Raw genomic sequence first — 20,121 nt, forward strand, 5'->3', positions numbered from 1 at the left:
CTGGCCCTGGATCTAGGGCAAATGGAAGGTTCCTTTGCTGAGGTAGGAAAACCTCTGATGCGTGTGGTCTTAAACTAAATTAGACCATAAGAAGTGTTCTGTCTGTCCCTTTACCACCTCCTAAGTGTGGGACCTCAATACTTTCTTCACTGTCAGCATCATCATCACCAACATCATTACTACCATTGAAGTGGCTAGCACTGGATTAATCATCCTTACACACATTATCTCATTTGATCCTTGTAATAATCCTATGAAATGTATGCTATCATTATCCCTGTGTTGCAGATGAAGAAATGGGGGCTTAAAAGATTACATAATCTGCCTATGGGAGGAACCACATGCCATAATTGAGGAAAAGGAGATGAAGAGATAATTTTTGTCCCTATGCATAGGCTAGGACTCTAGGGAGAAAGCATGAGTGGGCTAACCCACCACCCACGTAGGGCAGCCCTGGCCCTGTTAATCATCCTAATGTGTGAATGAAGAGGTTACTGAAGAGGGAGAGACATGGCTGAGAGGCTCTGAGACTTTCCATGGTTCAGCCACTCCAGCCACAAGGAAGAAAGAGAAGCAGGAGAGACTCGGGCAATTTGCCCCAGTGTGATAGAACAAATGAGAAGGGTCTGGCCTATGGAAACCATCACAGACCAGGATCATTTGATTACCTGAAAAAGACTACATTCATGCAGGGCCACTCTTTGGCTTGGCAGTAGACTGTAGCCAATGAAACATCCTCTATGCGAGTCACAAGAATAGGACCATTCTTTGGCTGACAGGGTAGAGAGGAGACTGGTATTCCTTCTGGAGGCCAACTTGAGGATTTGCCTCATTGCCTCTTCCTCACCTTTATAAACAGTGCTGATATAAATAAAACAGAGTGCTATTTGGTAGGAACATCTGGGCATGATCAGGTAGCCTTCCCCTAAGGTAATGAGATGACTGCATTGGTAAGTCAAAGAACAGCTGCCCCAAGTCTGCACAGGAACCTGATCACTCCTCCTGCATGTAGCCAGCAACAGGTGAGTCTGGGAGCTAGGTCGACTGGTAGTCAAAAGCCTGGATTCAAATTCTGCTCTACTACTTATGACGTGTTGTAACCTAATGCAAATTAGGAGCCTCCGTATCTGTCTGTTCACTCTTCTGTTGTAAGGATAAAATGAAATAATACAGATAGAACACTTAGAAACATATCTGTTATTATTGTTATTATTGCTGTTATTCATAGTAGTTGCAGTAGTTATCCCAGTGACTACTATAATAGCAGCATTAGTATAGCGGTAACAGCAGTAGCAGGTTGGTTTTGCATGTACCAGCCTCTAGAATAGTCAGGCTGATCTTAGTGTCTGTATTGTTTTTGACAACCCTTTAACCAGAAAATCACTATAAGGTTGATTATATAATGAATTCAATGATCAAATCACTATTCAAGTCCACTTTGGGTCTACATGCTACCTTGCTTAGACTTCTTACTCATTTCAAAACAGTTCTACTTTGTAGAAGAGTAATATTCAGTAAAAAATAAAGTGGTCTTCTAAATCATAACAGTGGAAAAATTGGAAATACTTTACAGAACAAAAACTATTTTGGGTATTTCCAAACAGCCAAAGAGCTAGCTTTCGAACCCACAGAAGAGAATTTCTGATAACTCTCTGAGTTAACATGGATGACCCAAATGATAGTAATTACGATTTACACATTAACAAAAACACATGAAAAATCTCTCTCTCTTTTCATTTCAGATTTTCCTCAGTGTCATAGTAGGAGCTTTAAATCTTGGCAATGCCTCTCCTTGTTTGGAAGCCTTTGCAACTGGACGTGCAGCAGCCACCAGTATTTTTGAGACAATAGACAGAGTATGTAAAAGCCAAAAGTAAAGTCCATTAACAGGTGGGGGCTGGGGAGAGAGTACCCGTTAAGAATTTACCTTAATGTTAAAAATAGAAGCTATCACAAGGCCCTTAATTTAGCAACACTTATTATATTAAATGCTATCATGTGCTGGTGCCAATTCTTTTTTTTTTCGAGATGGAATTTCGCTCTTGTTGCCCAGGCTGGAGTGCAGTGGCACAATCTCAGCTCACTGCAACCTCCGCCTCCTGGGTTCAAGCGATTCTCCTGCCTCAAGGGAGTGAATGCAACAAGAGAACAAGTAAGAACCCTGTTCTTTACTCATGCTGGGAGAGGACAGGCAGTAAAGAAGTATGCACATTCAAAGATAAGACAATAGCAGAGAGTGGTAAGTAAAGGAAGGAAATGAAATAGGGCAATGTGACAGCGATTGGGGTGGGAGAAGGAGTCTTTAAATTAGTTGGTGGTGACAGCCAATGCTATCTCTGAGGAGGCAGCATTTGAGCAGAGAACTGAAGAGTCAGCCATGCAAAGGGGGATTCGAGGGGGTGGGGTACGAGAAGTAAGAACAGGGAGGGCATTCATGGAAGAGAGGCCCCCAGGTTGGGACAGGTTGCTGATTTAAAGAAGCTGAAACAAGCCCAGTGCAACTGAGTAGAGTGAACAAGGGGCAGAGGCTGGAGGCATGGGAAGGGCCATACCATGCAGGACTTTAAGGCCATATCCATAAAATTCGCTTATCTTCTAAATATGGCAAAAAGGGATTTTATTGGTTAGTCTATAGAAGCACACTGGAGGCCAAGCTAGGGAGTCAAAATCCAAGGACGCGCCAGGCATGGTGGCTCTTGCCTGTAATCCCAATACTTTGGGAGGCCAAGGTTTGTGGGTCGCCTGAGCCCAGGAGTTCAAGACCAGCCTGGGAAACATGGTGAAAACCTGTCTCTACTAAGAACACAAAAATTAGCCAGCCACAGTGGCATGTGCCTGTAGTCCCAGCTATTTAAGAGGTTGAGGTGGGAGGATTACCTGAGCCCAGGGTGGCTGAGGCTACAGTGAGCCATGATTGCGCCACTGCACTCCAGCCTGGGCAACAGAATGAGAACCTGTCTCAAAAAACAAACAAACAGAAAGCCAAGAACAGAAGGGGAAGTTGGTAATTTGTTGTTCTTTCTCTCTTAAAAAAAAAAAAAAAAAAAGCCCTGAGCTGAGTCCAAAGCAAGCCCTGGAAATCCAGAGGTGATTTGTGGGTTCACTGAACCTGTTTGGTTCCCTGTCCCCTGTTTGATACTTTTTCGCCAAACAGTGAAGTTGTAACCTACTAAGGAACTGACTCATTGCTTTATCTGTTTTTATAATTTGGGGTTTCATATACAAAGAGATTGTTGAAAACCACATAAAAATGTTCATGGTGGCTCACACCTGTAATCCCAGCACTTTGGGAGGCCAAGTCAGGAGGATGGCTTGAGTCCAGGAGTTTGAGACAAGCCTGGGCAACCCTGTCTCTACAAAAAATTTTAAAAGTAGCTGGGTGTCATGGCACATGCCTATAGTCCCAACTAGTCAGGAGGTTGATATGGGAGGATGGCCTAAGCCCAGGAATTTGAAGATGCAGTGAGCTATGATCACACCACTGCATTCTGGCCTGGGTGACAGAATGAAACCCTGTCTCTGAAAAAGAAAAAAAGTTGATGTCAATGTATTCAAATTCTACCTCTTTCTTAAGGTTGTTATATGCTCAAATAAGATGATGACTCTAAAAGTGCCCTGAAACTAAAAAATTAAGGCATTTAAAAATTGTTATCTTTATTAGCAACCCAATAAGAAGGCAGATTACATTATACTCCTAAATAGAGCTAAAGTGACTGATATGGTTTGGCTTTATGTCCCCACCCGAATCTTCTCTGGAACTGTAATCCCCATGTGTCGAGGGACAGACCTGGTGGGAAGTCATTGGATCATAAGAGCATTTTCCCCCACGCTGTTCTTGTGATAGTGAGGGAGTTCTCATGAGATCTGACGGTTTAAAAGTGGCAGTTTCCCCTACGTGCTTTGTCTCCTGCCACCACGTAATACGTGCTTTGCTTCCCCTTTGCCTTCAACTGTGGTTGTAAGTTTCCTGAGGCCTCCCCAGCCATTTGGAACTGTGAATCAATTAAAACTCTTTTCTTTCTAAATTACCCAGTCTCAGGTATTCTTTATAGCGGTGTGAAAATGGACTAATACAGTGATGAATTTCCGTCACCAGTTATGGACAAGGGAAGAAGATGATGCTGGAGTGTTCTGGTAGCAGGAGGAGGCCCTCACCTTGCTCTGATTAACCAGAGTGGTTAAATTCTAGATTGGGCTTGTTGCTTAGCAAAAGAGGTGAAATTCAGGACAAGAATTGAAAGTTGGTAGCATTTGAAGACATCATTTAGGAACACTCAGTTTTAATCATCATCTACCATGGATACTCAAAAGAATACCCTTGGACCCCAGATTGGTTGATTAGTTTCATGGTCCTAGAAACTTAATCTCTCTTCAATTTCTCTGCTTCTTCAACTGAAAAATGGGCATATCACCTGTCTCGTTTGGTCATGGTGACAATTATGTAAATAAAAGTATGAAAACACCTTGTACATTGCCTCCTGTATTATCTTAATAATATAGTAATATAAAATATATTATAATATTGTTAACATATACATTTATAATATTAATACAACATTAATACAATATAATATGTATTATTATATAATAGTACACATATAATATCTCAGTAATAAGTCAATAAATAATAGCAATTAAATACATTAATTAAATATGTATTATGTTAATATATAATATCTCAATAAGTAGTGATTATTCTCACTATTATTAATAAATGTTTAATGTATAAATATCTTTGGCATATCTCTGCAATGTTTTATCTGGTTGTTGCTCTAAGTAAATTCAAATTAAGATACATGCAAACTAAGAGGCACAATAAATATATACATCTTCATTTGAATTTACTCATAAAGCAGAGCAACAACCAGATTAAAACATTGCAGAGATATGCCAAAGATGTTTCTTAGTTTGAATTTACAATTTGAATTGAGTTGTGCATCTTAGTTTGAATTTACACTGTGTCCTTTTTGTATTTCACTCCAGAAACCCATCATTGACTGCATGTCAGAAGATGGTTACAAGTTGGATCGAATCAAGGGTGAAATTGAATTCCATAATGTGACCTTCCACTATCCTTCCAGACCAGAGGTCAAGGTGAGTGCTGGTCTTTTCCCCAGAACAATAGATGTTTTCTTCTTTGATGATTTATTTGCATAACCACAAATTGCTCATTTTCTGAAGCCTGACTCAGTTCCTAGGAATAGGGACTAGAGGTGTATTTCTCTGGAAGTATCCTCCAGTGTTGGCTCATCTCAGGCAACACACCACATTCCTTTGTGATAACCATAATGTGCAAATCCCCTGGTTGGGACACAGTCTGGCAGCACATTCAGGCTAAAAGAACCATAGGACACTCTGTTGAAATGAGTGGCAGGTCCTGTCTTTCTATGCATGTGCTAGATAAATGACAAGGCAGTTAGAACAATCAAGAAGCACAAGTTCCTCCCAACCTTCGTAGAGACTGCAGAAAGTGGAGGACACTGAGTATACGGTGTGGAGAGGCAAAGGAAAGCTGCCATTATGTAGGTTTTTACTTCCCATCTGTAAATTCACTAGGGCCACTGCATCAGCCTTTATAGGAAGGTATCCTTGTGATATTATGCTCTCGTGTCTTGTTCAGGGCACATGGTGAAAAAAAATTAATTTCCTACCTTTAAATTATCTTCAAAGGCAATTTACTCTACAGGAAAATTAGGATCTACTACCCCTGAATAAATTGGCTTTGAAATTAGACTTATTCCTCATTTTCAACAGAGTATCTCTAGCTACTCTCTCTTAATAATATTTCTGTTATCTACACAGAACTAAATCCCATTTTGTTAGCATAACTTCACTCTGACACTACATACCTATCATATATATATATATATAAAATTCTCTCTTTTAATATATGAATATATACAGAAAGAAGGTAAACATATACATAAAATGCAGGTCAATATTTATATAATATTTATAGTATATAATACATAAATATATGATATGTAAATATATATTTACCTATGTTTTATATTTATATATACATACCTACATTATCGGTATGTAGGTAAATATAAATATATCTATAAATATATATGACAAATGTACAAATATAGGTGTATATCTCTATTTACCTACATTATATACGTAAATATATAAAACATAAGTAAATATATATTCTGATTCCATACTTAAAGTATATTTTTATTATCTATTACATATCTACCTAAACATCAAATGTTATAATGTGTGTAAAGGTGCTTTGTAAGCTATAAATTACAAAGTAGTACACACTCAGTAAATATTTTTGAATGGATAGCTAAAACTTATATTAAGTTGGTGGAAAGTAATTATGGTTTTTGCCATTACTTTTAATAGCAAAATAAAATCTCCTTACTTAAACCTATATGTATTTATTCATAGTACAAGTATGTTTTTAACCCTCTGTGTGCCAGATTGTACTGGCCTGTAATAATAAACAAGCACATTTGATGCCTGCTTGCCCTGGGAGCTTACAGTCCAATACAGACTAATAAGTGAAAACGTATTTGCAAGTTTGACTCCTAGTGTGAAATGAAAGGTGGGAGATTTTGTGACACAGAGGACCCCAAGCCACACTTTCCATAATCAGTACAAAAATCACCTCTTAATTGGTGAAAATATTTGACGGATAGTTATGAATTAGCTTCTCATTCTTTCCTCGCAAGACCTACTAGCCAGCATTCAGTCTCTACCTAGCAAACACACTATGAATATTTATTAAGTAAGTTTATTCAAATGGTATGTTCATACACCATACACAGGAAGGGTGGCTTAAAATCTGCAAATTATCTTACTGTTAATCCATGATCAGTAAATTAGTACTATATTTCTAACTTAATGGTTTTTTTTCTTTAACTAATTGGCATAGTCTCCTTATCCTAGTATGTCAGGAATAATTTAAATTAGATTTTGGAACATAATTTCGAAAGTTAACATGTCTTATTTACTTCACCTGTGTTAATGTACATCATTTCTTTTCTTGGTCATGGCTTTCAGTGAAATAATTAAGTAATGTGCTAAATGCCAAAACCTCACCCTTGCCAATGTTTTCTTTTGCTGGTTATTGATGGATATCAGTGGACATTGCTTTGGGGCATACGTAAACACACACACAGACACCGAGTATCCACAAAAAGCATCTGCACTTGTAGCCCAAATGTTTGATTTGGTAAACAGTGACAATCTGAACTTTGCTCTTTTCTTTCTTCTCCAGATTCTAAATAACCTCAACATGGTCATTAAACCAGGGGAAATGACAGCTCTGGTAGGACCCAGTGGAGCTGGAAAAAGTACAGCACTGCAGCTCATTCAGCGACTCTATGATCCCTGTGAAGGAATGGTGAGTGTCTTCCAGAAACTCCTCAATACATGGGACGGTAAAGGGCAAATGGCAGCATATTGATCAAACAGAAAGGCGTGGCATACATTGAGACTGTGCTGGCATGCATAGTTAATGATTTGTTACTGAATTGATGGGACACGCTCCCTACATGGTACCAGTGTTCAATGAATAACCAGTCAATTCCATTCACTGTGTAATGTAACTGAATGTGCAGATACAGTCAGGTGTGGCATAACAACATTTCAATCAGTGATGGATTTCATATATGATGGTGGTTCCGTAAGATTATGATGGACCATATATAGAAATCTGACATATGTCACTTCATGGCATTGCAGATCAAGTTAAGAGAAATGATTGATTTTAGTAATGGTACTAGGACATTTGGAAATATATATATATACACCATCTAAATTTGTGTAACTACACTGTGATGTTCGCCAATGATGAAACCTCCTGAGGACTCATTTCTCAGAATGTATCCCCATCGCTTGACTATAAATAACTGTACATTTAAAATGCTATTGATGCCTTTTCAGTGAACTATCTATTCCACTTTTTTCTTTGTATTATAACAAAAATGTTATTGTGTCCTTAAGTTCTCCAAACACTAAATATAGGAACAATAACAGGACTTGAAATTAAGAGATAGCCGTCCTAAGAAACTAAGAAAAATGAGTATTAGTAATTGCCATTTATTTATCACATATTATGTGTCAGATACTTTATTAAAATAATTACTTATTGTCACAATGACCCCCAAAGGTACATAGGCCCATTTGACAAACAAGGAAGCAGAGAGTCAGAGAGATGGAGACTTGTCTAGGGTCATTCAGCATGTAAATGACTAAGTCAGGATTGAATCCAGGTGTGTTTGGTTCCAAAGCCCATGCTGTATTCACTCTGTCTCAAAATCATTCTTGTCAGCATCTCCTTGATGCCTTGAGACAGAATCGTTTAACTGTGTATTTAACGGCTTCAACAAAATGAGTTCTCTATCATGCATATAATATTACACAGGCATGGCAAATATAACAGAGTTTTCGTTTTTCACAGACATCTCATCTCTGATTGGGTAGTCTTCACTACATACTACCATAACTGCACTCTGGATATATAGAAATCATAGTTTCTTGATGTAAGATTTTTACATTTTTACTAATAGTGATTTTTATTTGCTCCCACTGATAGTTTCACTTGCTTTTTAACAGCAAACTGTTATTTGATGAATCTGGCCAGAAATAAGACTTACTATAATCCATATATACAAGATAGGGATCATTGTTTATTTTTACTGTATCTTTTGAGTCCATTTTCATCAAAACTCAAAAGATATAAAAATATTTAAAATATAGTGAATAACTACTCTTTACTGGAATCAAAAATTTGTCCATTCCTGGGCCAGTGGTGTTAAATTAACTGACCTTTATTTACATCATTTATGTTTCTACAATGAATTGTTCTGCAGCTATACTTGATTTCAATTATATATTATCATCCTTATATAAAGAACCACATTTCAAGAGGAATTGTTTCCATTAGAATCTTATTGGCCTCTATTTTTTCTGCCCATTGGTCAAGTATGACATAATATTATGATTCAGAACCCTGAAAGGTTCCAAAAGTTGTGATGTTGTGCCCATGCTCTCTAGGTGACCGTGGATGGCCATGACATTCGCTCTCTTAACATTCAGTGGCTTAGAGATCAGATTGGGATCGTGGAGCAAGAGCCAGTTCTGTTTTCTACCACCATTGCAGAAAATATTCGCTATGGCAGAGAAGATGCAACAATGGAAGACATAGTCCAAGCTGCCAAGGAGGCCAATGCCTACAACTTCATCATGGACCTGCCACAGGTACCCTAGCCGTACATTCCTGGGAGAAACCAAGATGTCATAGGAGGAAAAAAAGTAGCACAATTATACACATTTCTTTTCATATGATTCCCAAGTAATTAAATTCTTAAGCCATGTTTTAGCTTCATGTCTGAAAAAGTACCATGAGTTTTTCCTTTCATCTGAAAATACACTGTTTATATGTTCAAATCTATCAAAAAAGGAAGTTTTCTTTTGAAAAGCTCCCTTTGTTGGTAATATATTAAACATCTACCAAAATGGGGAACTATCTTTTTTAAAACTCCTTTGGCATAGATACAGTGTCCTTATTCCTTTTATTAAGCATTTGTCTAAGCAGATGCTAAACGTCATGTGGCAATAACTTGCACAGTAATCTCATGATGTCTACTCTTATAATTTTCTTGTGCTTAGGCAGCTAATATTGTGTCAAAAATTATTCTTTGTCTATCTCCATTCTAAGCAACAACAACTGCAAAAGCCAACTCTTTAGCATTACACTTAAATGGATTTCGCCACCGATGGTCTGCTAAGTCAAAGAAGAGTTATTGTAAAGAGTTAACATGTGTACGGTTCTTACTACACACCAGGCACTGTTCTAAGCACTTCCCTTCTATTAACTCATTAAATCCTCACAACAGCCCTGTTAAGCAGCTAATATTATTATCTCCATCTACAGATGGAAAACTGAGGTTCTAAGAGGTCAAAGAGCTTGCTCAAGATTATACAGCATGTAAGTGGAAAGACAAGGTTCATACTGAGGTGGTCTGCCTTCAAAGTCAGTGATCTTGAACACTTCCCTTTCAGCTTTCTAAATTCTCTTTATGAATAGGATTGCAGCTGTGGCTATGATACAGCCTAGTAGTTGAAGAGTTGAAGTTAGAATCAGACTGCCTTGATACAAATCCCAGCTTCTGTATTTATAGACTTCATGAACTTTCTCAAGTTACTTTAATTCTTTGGGCCCAGTGTTTCCTTATTCATCAGTTGCAAATAGCAGCCCTTGCCTCATAAGGTATCTATGAGAACTAAAAGAGATGTTATGTGTAAAAAGCTCAGCACCATGCTTTATTCACGGTAGGCGCTCAATTCGTGTTGGTTAGTAATAAGCAAGATAAGTGTCTGTTCGTTAATACCTAATTATTAGATTCCAATGTTGTGCTAGACCTGTGAGATAATCAGTAACCATCTTCTGTCAATGATAATCCTTATAAAGCTAGTTTGACCTTTTATTCATAATACAAAAGCAGCCTTTGCATTATGTTTTGCTGTGTCGTCGAACAAGAGAAAAGAGACAAGGACTTGCTCTGTGCTTTAATCCTCTAAGATAGATATTTAGGACCGTGACCAATTTTTATTTTGGTTGAAAAATCTTATTTGAAGTTGAACTAAAGAGGAACATTTACATAGCCCAGTAAACCCTGGAATAAAAGCATAAATCAATTTTTTTATTTCACACATAAATATTGATTAGACAATAACCTGTCTGGGGAAGGGAAATTTCTTTCAGTGGAAGTCGCAGCAGTGAAAATTCGTGCTTGAGAAGAAAGCCATAATAGAAAGGACATTGTAGTGGATCACTGTCAGAAGCCATCAAATTCTTTTCCCTTCATGACTGGTGTCACCTTCCATCTAGCAATTTGACACCCTTGTTGGAGAAGGAGGAGGCCAGATGAGTGGCGGCCAGAAACAAAGGGTAGCCATCGCCAGAGCCCTCATCCGAAATCCCAAGATTCTGCTATTGGACATGGCCACCTCAGCTCTGGACAATGAGAGTGAAGCCATGGTGCAAGAAGCACTGAGTAAGGTTTGTGGAAGTCTCAGTCCATTTGACAGGTTCATGTGGAAATGCTTGTGCTGCTGCAGGAAAGGCAGCTCCTTGTGGGGTGGGAGGGATGGGAGTAGTTGATACTACATGGGTTCATGCATCTAGTCTGATTGTTTAGAAAATATTAGCTGACTACAATCTTCCTCACAGTTGAACAGAAGAAAGTTATAATTTGTTTCCAAAAGCTACACATGTAAAAGTTTAAATCTTATGAAGATTAGCTTATGATATTTTTTAAATTACCTAAAAAAAAAATTTTAGCTGTTGATTAATGGCAGCAACAGGGCCAGTGTGTGTTGGGGTTTATGGCTGCAAGAAATTGTGCTGGCCTTTTCTAATGTCTGCACAGCCTGTTTAAGAATATTCCCAGGAACAAAGGATGTAACTTTCCTATGGATTCTGAAATGATCCGAAGGTCAGTGTCAGCTCTGTCTTACAGTTTTGTTTAATGGTGCACTGCACATTCTTACAGATTCAGCATGGGCACACAATTATTTCAGTGGCTCATCGCTTGTCTACGGTCAAAGCTGCAGATACTATCGTTGGTTTTGAACATGGCGCTGCAGTGGAAAGAGGCACCCATGAAGAATTATTGGAAAGGAAAGGTGTTTACTTCACTCTAGTGACTTTGCAAAGTCAGGGAAATCAAGCCCTTAATGAAGAGGACATAAAGGGCAAGTGCTTTTTCCCTATACTTGTACGTTATATTAAATAGTTAATGTCTATAGTGCTTTATGGTTTTCTATGTATTTCAATGCACACTGTTCTCCCAACAACCCTGGCAGGCATTATATAGATGGTAAAGGAAACAACGGAAGTTCAGGAAGCTAAGCTTTCTAATCAAGTTATAGCACTAAAACCAAGGTCTTCTAACTTTCAATTTTATCCCCTCTTTTTTTGTTGTTTAGCCTGTGCAAATGGAAGAGGCTTCCTAGAGTGTGTTCCGCACACAGTAGAAGCTTCATGCTTATTGGCTGAGTGAATTAATCAATGACAAGAAAGTGTAATACTTATCTTCAAATGTAGATAGATACTTCAGGTTCTAGTGCACGTTCTTTTTTATCAATCTGAATTTTCAGACTTGGTGGTTACCGCAGTCTAAATTAACCAACCACTCTAAACTTTCTCTACCATTTCACTCCATTAGGTGTAACTACTATATACATTTAACATATGAAGATTATTCTGAACAGACTTTTGAAAAGTTCAGTGTTTCTATCATTTTTTTTTTTTTGCTACTTCTGATGAACTTCTCTTAAACTTTTTATGATTTATGCTAAAAAATACCTATTTCTGTAGAGGTAATAAGCTATTGTATGGTTTAAATGACTCAGTCTTGCTGAGTATTTTGAAATTTTATGTTAGAATCTGCAGGACAAGTCCCGAGTTTTATTTATTGCCAAAAAGTTAACAGAATGTTTTGGCATTAGACATAGTAATTATATTCTAAGCAAACATAGTAAAGAATTCTACTTAGGTATGGTTCTGTTCATTATATGTACTAAAGAATTGCTCATGCTGTGTTGAGTAGGAAAAGATGCAACTGAAGATGACATGCTTGCGAGGACCTTTAGCAGAGGGAGCTACCAGGATAGTTTAAGGTAAGTTCAAGTCACGGGGCAGATTTCAAAGTTTCCAAATATTCTTAGGAGTCCTCTGTAGTCATAATCCTCAGAGAATATCTCAGGTACAACAAGGAAACTCTGAGTAGACTGCCAGGTCTTGTCAAATATAAACATGCAAATGATCCTTGGTTGCTCTGTTGACATTTCTGTCACCAATTCATGGTTTTTTTTGTTTAACTTCTCATCTTATTGGGGATAAGGGTTACAATGGAGATGCTTTATGGTTAAAATGTTGTGTATTGAGCTTAGAAAGGGGACTTCTTTTTTTTTAAAAAAAAATCGGTGTTTAGTGTTTCTCAGCTCCAAGCTAACTGTGGTATGAAACATTGTCTTATATGAAGGTCAAATTCATACCTTTAGCTCCATTCTTTAATCTACTGAGGGACAACTGAATTACAAACACTTCTGCTCCCAGAGTAACCCATCTGAAGTCAAATCATTCCTTAACAAGATGAAATAAGAAATGTAATTTTTTAGCATTTAAAAAGAATTTTCCTAAATAAGAGCTATTTATTTTTCTCTGGATCAATATAAAGCTGTTTACTTTCAAAATATATTTTTGGAGTATGCTATTAGTGAGGCTATACACTTTAGTCTTTCATCCTGGTTTAAGAGTTTCAATAAAACTGTTCCTCTAATGTTAAAAGTCTGTATTAAGAAGAATTCTGCCCAGGAGTGTTTGTCTATATTTATAACCGTTACTCAAGGTTTTTTTTTTTTTTTTTTCTTAAGTCAGAAGATTTTTAGTAGGCAATGAGATGGCAGCAATCTCTCTACAATTGCCCTTTCCATTTCTAGGACATTTAATGCAAGGCTGTGCAAAGTCTCAGAGATAGGACTTGCACATTCAAGATGGATAATTATTTATTGAAAAATCATTAAAAAGCCTTAAAATAAAACATTCAGCTAACAATTCCAAGTAGTTCAAACACAGATTTATTCATTTAAATATTCAAAGAATAGCTCACAAAAAGTAGTGTATTTATTTTCAGATGTAGATAAATACTTCAGGCCCTAGTATATCTTTTCCTTATCAATTTGAATTTTCAGACTTGGGTTTTCCTTTCTTGTTGAGAACAAGTTTATTCAAACAAATTTTAAGAAATGTTAGTTTGATTGAATTTATTGAATTTGGCAAACAACAAAGCAATAGCTTCACATTACTCTGTCATGTAAAAGGTATAAAACAATGTTATAGGCACCTGATAGTAAGTTTAGTCACGCTTTTCTGATTGGAATACTAAATTTAAATCATTGAAGTCATTATAATTACAACCGGAAAATATCAACTAACTTCTTAAACACAGAGAATGACAAGGCATCTCTTTCGGTCGGTAGGTTAAAGGTTGCAAAGTGGAGATGTTTCTTATGATCAGACCAACAAGAAAATAAATATTTTCTTAACTCTTCAGTTGAACAAAATTCTACCCATGCTAAGTAGTTTATTTGCAATTTATTATTAGGACTAGATAACCATTTAAATATGAACATTAATTTGACTATAATTTCTCACAAATGCTTCATTTTGGTGATTAGGATGAGAAATCCAGAAATACAATGTACACACAGAAAGTAGCTATTAACCTTCTGCAGAGAAAGATTTGTATATTTGAGTATGAAAGTCTGTTAAAATATCTCATTGTATATGCTGACAGATTTCTTTTGTCGTCGTTAAAAGATGACTAAATGAAGTGCTAATATGTATCTTGTTTCTTTGGTTCCAGTTTTATCTGATGGCTAAGTTCCTTTTCAGCAATATATTTTAGATTCAAGAACAATTTAATAGAAAACAGCCACAAATTTCCTAAATAATAATGTTGAGAAAGAGTATTCCCCCAAGTTAGTTGTTTTTATTTGCAGTGAGAAGTGGTACACAGCTTCAGAGAAGGGGAGGGACAGATGTTGTCAGTTTCTCAAAAGGGATGGTGTTTCTGGTAGATGAGAGAGGTAAACCTGCCTAGCACATGCACTGCCCATGGCCTCATGACAGCCTAGGCTAGACAGCACGAATGATCTGGAGAATGGTGAAAGAGAGATACTTAAGAAATATAAAGTAGATATCCAAGGGGTAAAGGATATAGGTCTTCCCATACTCAGAACTGGAAGGTAGTCAGTCATATGTTGATGGCCTCTCCTCCTCCACAAACTCCTACCCTGGAGTCCATTGCTGTGCGTTTGCTTTTTAGGTCCTTGACCTTAAGTCTCCTCCTATCATGCACCTTGTTCTCACCTGCTGACGTAAGCCTATTCTGCATACCTTCTGAGGAAGACATCCTGACCTCTGTTACCTAACTGGGAGAAATAACTTCATTGCTGTGGAGTTTCAGGCTAGGTGGGAGGGAGTCTCTGGAGGTGTCCCAGAAGCCGGTTTGGTGGCAGGAAGTAGCGTTGAGGAGTGTTTAATGCCTGGTCATAATGAGACTTGGCAAGAGTCTGAATGTGCAAGAGCAAGGAAGAGGGAGGGCTTGAGGTAATTGCATGGTGTTGAACCTGGGTGACTAAGAGGATGGCAGTGCTGTTAACATGAAATGGGAACAAATTGGAGTAACTCAGTTGATGTATTACTGCCTTCTCTAGAAGGCTGGGTGAGCATATAGTAGGCAGGCACCACCTTGGTATTTGTTTTGGTCTAATATCACTTGGATACAAAATGCTAGAGGAAGATATGTGAATGGATTCATCTACATGGCACTAAAACAGTTGATGCAGGTCTCCTCATCACTCACATCTCTCTCTTTACACCATTTACTTTAGGTGATTCTTTCTAAAACACAGTCTTCAGCATTGCCTCTTAGCCATTAAGACTGTTTACAAATGACTGAAAACCTAACCCAACCTGGCTTTACCTTTAGAGAGAAAGAATCAGCTCACATAACTAAATATTCCAAAGATGCTTTGGCTTCAGGCAAGGCTAGAGCTTCAGTGATACATCCAAGATAGATACCAGTTTCTCTCTCTTCCTTTCTCAGCTCGACTATTTCACCATTGGCTTCATTTTTCAGGAAACTTCTTTTTTTGAAGGTCTCAACATAATTGTCAACAACTCCCAGCATTAAATACTTTAAGGTTAACATAGAGGAGAAGGGGGGCCTCCTTCCCAGGAGTCTGGGGGAGGGAAGAGAAGGGTGGAGCCTGAATCAATCACTTCCCATGCTTATCATGTACTCAGTATATTCAACAAGCAAGCCTGTCCTCCCCTGTCTCCATGATTCTGTTTGTACTGTTCTCTCAATCAGAAATGCTCTTTTCTATAGTCTGCAAATCACCAAATCCTACCTGAGCCATCTCATCCATGAATCTTGCCTTGGTAACACCTGCCATACATTTCTTTTTCATTTGACTTTCCATACTCTTTATTCAAACCTGCCTAATAGCACTTACTACATTCTTCTTTACATCAGGGTGTGGTACAGGCCTCTTCTATAAGATTCAAACTTTTTGAAGGAGACATCTGTCATTGGCTAGTCTTTGTGTCCCTGACATCACTTGGCCTTGGTTTGTGTGTTGTAGATGCCCAATAAGCTTCTGTTGAATTAATGAATATATGAATGAACACATTGAGCTAAACTATATTTCAACAAGATACTCATTCATGCATCTCTAGGGGTAGTACATAGCCTGGAGAAAATCTCTTCAGAGGCCCTGTTTCCTCATATCATTTGTAACCATGCTAAAGTGAACACATCAGGTATGAGAGAGAGAGATCAAGACCACAATCTAAGCCAGAGGAAGGTAAAGGAAATGGACTGTTGCAAAGGCAGCAATTAGCAGAACCAGGGTTTAGAAAGTATTTGAGCCTTAGGTGGTTTTTTGATGAACTGGTAGGACAACTTTGCTCCGTTTCTCTTTCTCCCTCCCTGACTGCACTCTGAATCTGGGTCCAATGCTTGCAAGATATTAGGGCCCAGAGCAATCAACCTGATTAGCTCTACCATAAGAACAGCTCTGTCAAACCTAACCTGCAGGCTCCCTTTCCTGGTTACCATGTGACCTACCAAACATTTCTATTTATTTGACATATGAGATGTAAACTTGGACACCAGTTGATCTTGCTCCAATCTGGTCACAGTCTACACTGTTTTATCTTTCTGTTTGTTTACAGAGCTTCCATCCGGCAACGCTCCAAGTCTCAGCTTTCTTACCTGGTGCACGAACCTCCATTAGCTGTTGTAGATCATAAGTCTACTTATGAAGAAGACAGAAAGGTCAGGCACCAACTGCTCATGGGGGGAAATGGAAGAAGTCTCTCCTGGGGACTGTTGGGTGCCCTTTAAGCCTGAGAATATGAGTTTTCTAGGTATATACCTAGCAGTGTTTCAAGTCAGACTAAAAGACAGAACATTAAGACCTAATGAAAACTCTAAATTTTAGACAATATTTTTAGTGCAGATTAGTTAATTGATTACTTTTAAGAATACAAGGTAATGAAAACTGGACTTCTAAGGGTTAATTAAGAGTCTTAGACAAACTATTCTAACAAACACAGAATGTGTGAATTATAGGTACTTAGCAGATTATTTGCTCATATGTAGAAATCCTTTTGTAAAAGTTAAGAATACCTGAAAACTTTTTTTCTCAAATTTTAAAATTTCTTTCTTAAATTACAATAATTTTGGCAAAAATATCTTGATCAACAAAGGTATTTGAATAGGCTAGCCCTTATTACAAGTTATCAAAATATTTGAATTAATGGAGGCCAATTAGGTTTCACAGACATTTGTTGATTTCATACAATTTTATAATGGTTTTAAGATACATTTAAATTAATGCTATCAATTTTAACATAATTCAAAGTACCACAAAATTAAAGATCTAGGAGGGGAAACAACATGTATAGCAATATACAATTTCTTCCTAAAGATACAAGTGTTCTGCTCTTGTAGACATTGTCTAATTTTCACATAAAGAGCCCACCTATTCTCCTCCAAGCCTTTCTTCATTACTGCACGTTATGTTTCAGCCCTGATACTCTCACATTCATTCCCCTACCACCCTTCATTAGAAAATTTTCATGGCAATTTTCTTATTGAGCCTTAATCAAAGTCATGTTGACTTATCCCCTTTCTAAATTATAAGTCTCTTAAAGTTAGTGATACATCTTATTTGTGTCTGAATCAACTTGGTCACCTAACCCAGTGCCTTGCACTTAGTAAGGCATCAGGAGATTTTAAAAACTAGAATGAAAAATTGTCCACAGTAAAATAAAACCCCAACTGCAAGACTTATCAAAGCAAATAAGTCAGAGAATTTTTTAATTACAAGCACATCCATTATGCATGATGTAATTTCAAATTGTCTTAAATAAAATTCCAACACATGAATCCGCTAGGCAGTAATTACAAACATTGGTTCACAATGGACAAATCTGGAATAAAGTAGCATACTCTTTATGACCTTATGAAAATGACAAGGGAGTGATGGGTTTCTCTTTTGTTTTTAATGTATTAATATTGAATGAACAGGGGTCTCAATTTCTAACAGACGCTTTAAATAAATTCCATAGAACACGTTTTCTCAGGAGCAGCAGGATGAATCACAGTGAGAGAACACACATTTAGCAAGCATAGTTTCTTACTGCATCCTGCCACTAAAGACTCAACTGCTCTTCTAGTTCTAGAAATAGCTACTTCATTGAGTCCACGGTGCTGCCCCAAATAACTATAAGATGTATTATATAAGAACAGGAGTTTAATAGAGCTTCAGGGGAGAAAGAACCAAACACTACATTGACATTTCTATTGAACCACAGCAATACCAATCATATTTAATTTTTGCCTTTTAATTTTTTCTAGTTTCTGGGTAAATACTTGACAATAAAAGTAAAAGTAAAAGGATGGGAAGAAGGGAGGGAGGGAAGGAAAATCTGACTTTTTCATTGTTGTTTTTCAAGCTGGTAGAGGACCTAGCATAGGTGTAAGGGATCATCAGATTCCCTGGACATCTGGAGATCAGATTCCCATAGAGTTCTCTTGATGCAGGAACAATTCAGGAGGGAATTATTTAACTAAAAGGAAATCTAAATCAAATATATGGGCTAGTTTTACAGTGATTAAAATGTTTCATATTATGTTCTACTAGTCAGCATTATATATTTAGAATAGAACAATTAAACTCAATTATATGTAGACCAGCATACGTTTTAAAAGATGTGACTTTATTTTCTCTCTAGTTAAGGGAGATAGAAAGGAAGAAGAGAGAGAAAAATGATAGGGGAGCCAGTGTGATTATACTAAAGCTCCAATGGGAAAAGGTCTCATATTAATACCACTGGTTTGTACAATAATTTTATTAGTACTTCAGGTTTAAAAAATTAATGATTTTTGAAAAGAAAATAATGGAAAGGGGTTAATAAAATGTGACATGAAATTTCTAATCTCAAGTAACATTATAGGGTAAAATGTTGCTCTGTTTTGGTATTTTAAAGTATTTTAATACTTAACTAAATTCCACAAGCCCAAGCATTGGTGAAATCCTTTCTGTTTCTCATGTTGATGGAAAAGACCTAACCTTACCTTCTGGAGATTGGAAAATACTCTCTTATGGTGTTAAAGGTCAATTTACACAAAGGAGTTATCTCCACCTTGTGGTCTTGTGGAGTATTGACTCTAAAACTTAGAATCGTTTCCTGAGAAGTCTGTGCTTTCACCCAAGGTCTCATGGTTAGTTGGTGACAGAGATGAGACTATACCCATTTATCCTTGCTCTCCAAGCAGTACTCTTAGCTGTAAATGAGGTCAGATGTTAGTTACAATGTTGACAACATTAAGTTTAGGATTAGGGAAACCCACAGGCTAAAGGTTTTAGTCTCTAATATTTAGGCATCTCTTTCAGTGAAACTAAAACACAAGGCAGAATATGTATGAGATCAAGTCAGGATCAAATATTAGACACCCATAACTGCATCACAGATAACTTTTAAGATAGGATTTGGGCATTGGTTAAGATAAGACAGAGATGGGACCCATAAAAATGGCTATCAGTATTAGTTCATTTGAAAAATCTCTGCTCCTTTGTCATAGTTACCACTTTTTATCATCAAATCTTAAAGTTATTATTAGGGCAGGAGACCTCTATTGAATGGATTGCAGAAATTAGTGTAACAAAGTATAGAAAGCAGGACCTAAGATTTAAGTCAGAGGTTATTTTTTCCTCTGGCCTACACAGAGGATGTAAGAAAGGAAACTGAGAAAAGCCCAGTGTCTAGCATTGAACTATGAATCCATCATAGTAGATGAGCAATTTAAAATAAATCTCTTGTTGCATGTATGCAGCATGGACATAAAAATTTCATTCATTCTTTTATCCCATAAACATTGATTGTACACTATGAAGTGCCAGGTATCCCACTGGGGATGCAAAGATGAATAAGAGCTTTGTTACTCTCCCTGCTATGCAGCTGCTGACAGGCACTTCTTTATATATAATTTTTTTTTTTTTTTTTTTTTTTTTTTT

General features: G+C 37.2%; 1 protein-coding gene across 1 annotated transcript in view; it reads left to right on the forward strand.

Annotated features, from left to right (window-relative positions):
- The window catches only part of ABCB11 (ATP-binding cassette, sub-family B (MDR/TAP), member 11), a 107,780-nt gene that overhangs the window by 44,554 nt on the left and 43,105 nt on the right, over positions 1 to 20,121 (forward strand). Inside the window, exons 10-17 of the mRNA XM_011988170.1 lie at positions 1,743 to 1,856; positions 4,984 to 5,094; positions 7,235 to 7,360; positions 9,016 to 9,219; positions 10,853 to 11,023; positions 11,517 to 11,718; positions 12,582 to 12,645; positions 16,772 to 16,874. Coding sequence (XP_011843560.1) covers positions 1,743 to 1,856; positions 4,984 to 5,094; positions 7,235 to 7,360; positions 9,016 to 9,219; positions 10,853 to 11,023; positions 11,517 to 11,718; positions 12,582 to 12,645; positions 16,772 to 16,874 — 1,095 coding nt within the window. The remainder of the gene's footprint in view (positions 1 to 1,742; positions 1,857 to 4,983; positions 5,095 to 7,234; positions 7,361 to 9,015; positions 9,220 to 10,852; positions 11,024 to 11,516; positions 11,719 to 12,581; positions 12,646 to 16,771; positions 16,875 to 20,121) is intronic.

Source organism: Mandrillus leucophaeus, unplaced genomic scaffold (genome assembly GCF_000951045.1).
Source record: "Mandrillus leucophaeus isolate KB7577 unplaced genomic scaffold, Mleu.le_1.0 Scaffold324, whole genome shotgun sequence".
Taxonomy (NCBI): domain Eukaryota; kingdom Metazoa; phylum Chordata; class Mammalia; order Primates; family Cercopithecidae; genus Mandrillus; species Mandrillus leucophaeus.